Source organism: Calidris pugnax, unplaced genomic scaffold, assembly GCF_001431845.1.
Source record: "Calidris pugnax isolate Ruff unplaced genomic scaffold, ASM143184v1 scaffold370, whole genome shotgun sequence".
NCBI lineage: Eukaryota > Metazoa > Chordata > Aves > Charadriiformes > Scolopacidae > Calidris > Calidris pugnax.
The window spans coordinates 77,582-78,765 of record NW_015091093.1 but is presented as its reverse complement, the minus strand read 5'-3'; the positions used below and the strand labels follow the sequence as shown (position 1 = coordinate 78,765).

Genomic DNA, 1,184 nt, shown 5'->3' with positions numbered 1-1,184 from the left:
CAGGCCCCCCCATCCCTCACCCTGCCCGAATTGAGCGTGTTCCAGATGAAATCCCGCAGCTTCTCATCTGACACCTCCTGCCCCAGCTCCTTCTGCAGGTCCGTCAGCCAGAGCAGCACCTCCTGAGGGCAGAGGAGGAGGAGGAGGAGGAGGAGGGTGAGGACAAACAGACAGAAGGACGGATGGACACAAGGATGGACAGAGGGGACGCGGGGAGGTGCCCACCTGGTTGGCGAGGCCGTGCAGGGGCCCGGCCAGCCCGTTCATGGCGGCGGCGAAGGCGAGGTAGGGATCGGAGAGGGCACTGCCGACCAGGTGGCTGGTGTGGGCACTCACATTTCCCCCCTCGTGGTCACTGCGAGGGGCGAGGGGACACGTCAGGTCTCCCCCATCCCCACCCAGAGCCCCCAGAGCCGCGGGGACACCCCCACAGTGGACACCCCCCATCCCACCATGTGCCAGGCCTGGCACAGGCCTGCCCTGTGGCTGCCTGTGGGCCCACGGCGTGTGCCCTCCAGCACCTCAATGTCTTTTTTTATGGTAGGGGGCCCAAAACTGGACACAGCACTCGAGGTGAGGCCTCACCAGTGCCCAGTACAGGGGGACCATCACCTCTCGGGCCCTACTCCCCACGCTGGTCCTGACACAGGCCAGGATGCTTTGCTTTCGTGTCCCCAGTGCCATTTTGAAGCCCAAAACTGGACACAGTACTCAAGGTGAGACACCCCCGGAGTTGTCCCCATCCCTGGACAGCCCCCACTGCTCCTCCTGGCCCCAATACCTGTGGATGGTGAGGTAGAGCCGCATCAGCTCGATGAACTGGGGGTCGGTGTAGCCCAACATGTTGGTGAAGTTGTGGGACCAGTCGAGGTTGGGGTCGATGGCCCCGATGCTGCTGCCCTCCCGGTACAGGTTGCGGTAGATCTTGGCGGCGACGCAAGGCAGCTTGGCGATCAGGTCCATGGCGTCCTCGTAGACAAACTGGGACCAGTTGGGATAAGGTGGGGTGGCTGCTCTCCCCAGGAGTGGATGGGGGCGGGGGGGGGAGGCACGAGCCCTGGGCCCCCCCACACCCAAACCTCCACCCATGCTGGGGGTCCAGGATGCTCTGGGGGGGGGCTGCACCATGTGCTGGGGGGCTGAGGATGCTCTGGGAGGGCTGTGCTGGGGGTCCAGGATGCTCT

General features: G+C 64.9%; 1 protein-coding gene across 1 annotated transcript in view; it reads right to left on the bottom strand.

Moving 5' to 3' along the window:
- The window catches only part of CS (citrate synthase), a 2,299-nt gene extending 1,290 nt beyond the window's left edge, over positions 1 to 1,009 (bottom strand). The window contains exons 1-3 of the mRNA XM_014957897.1: positions 782 to 1,009; positions 226 to 355; positions 21 to 122 (exon numbers count right to left, since the gene is read on the bottom strand). Coding sequence (XP_014813383.1) covers positions 21 to 122; positions 226 to 355; positions 782 to 963 — 414 coding nt within the window. The 5' untranslated portion in view covers positions 964 to 1,009. The remainder of the gene's footprint in view (positions 1 to 20; positions 123 to 225; positions 356 to 781) is intronic.
- Between the last annotated feature and the right edge of the window lie 175 nt (positions 1,010 to 1,184).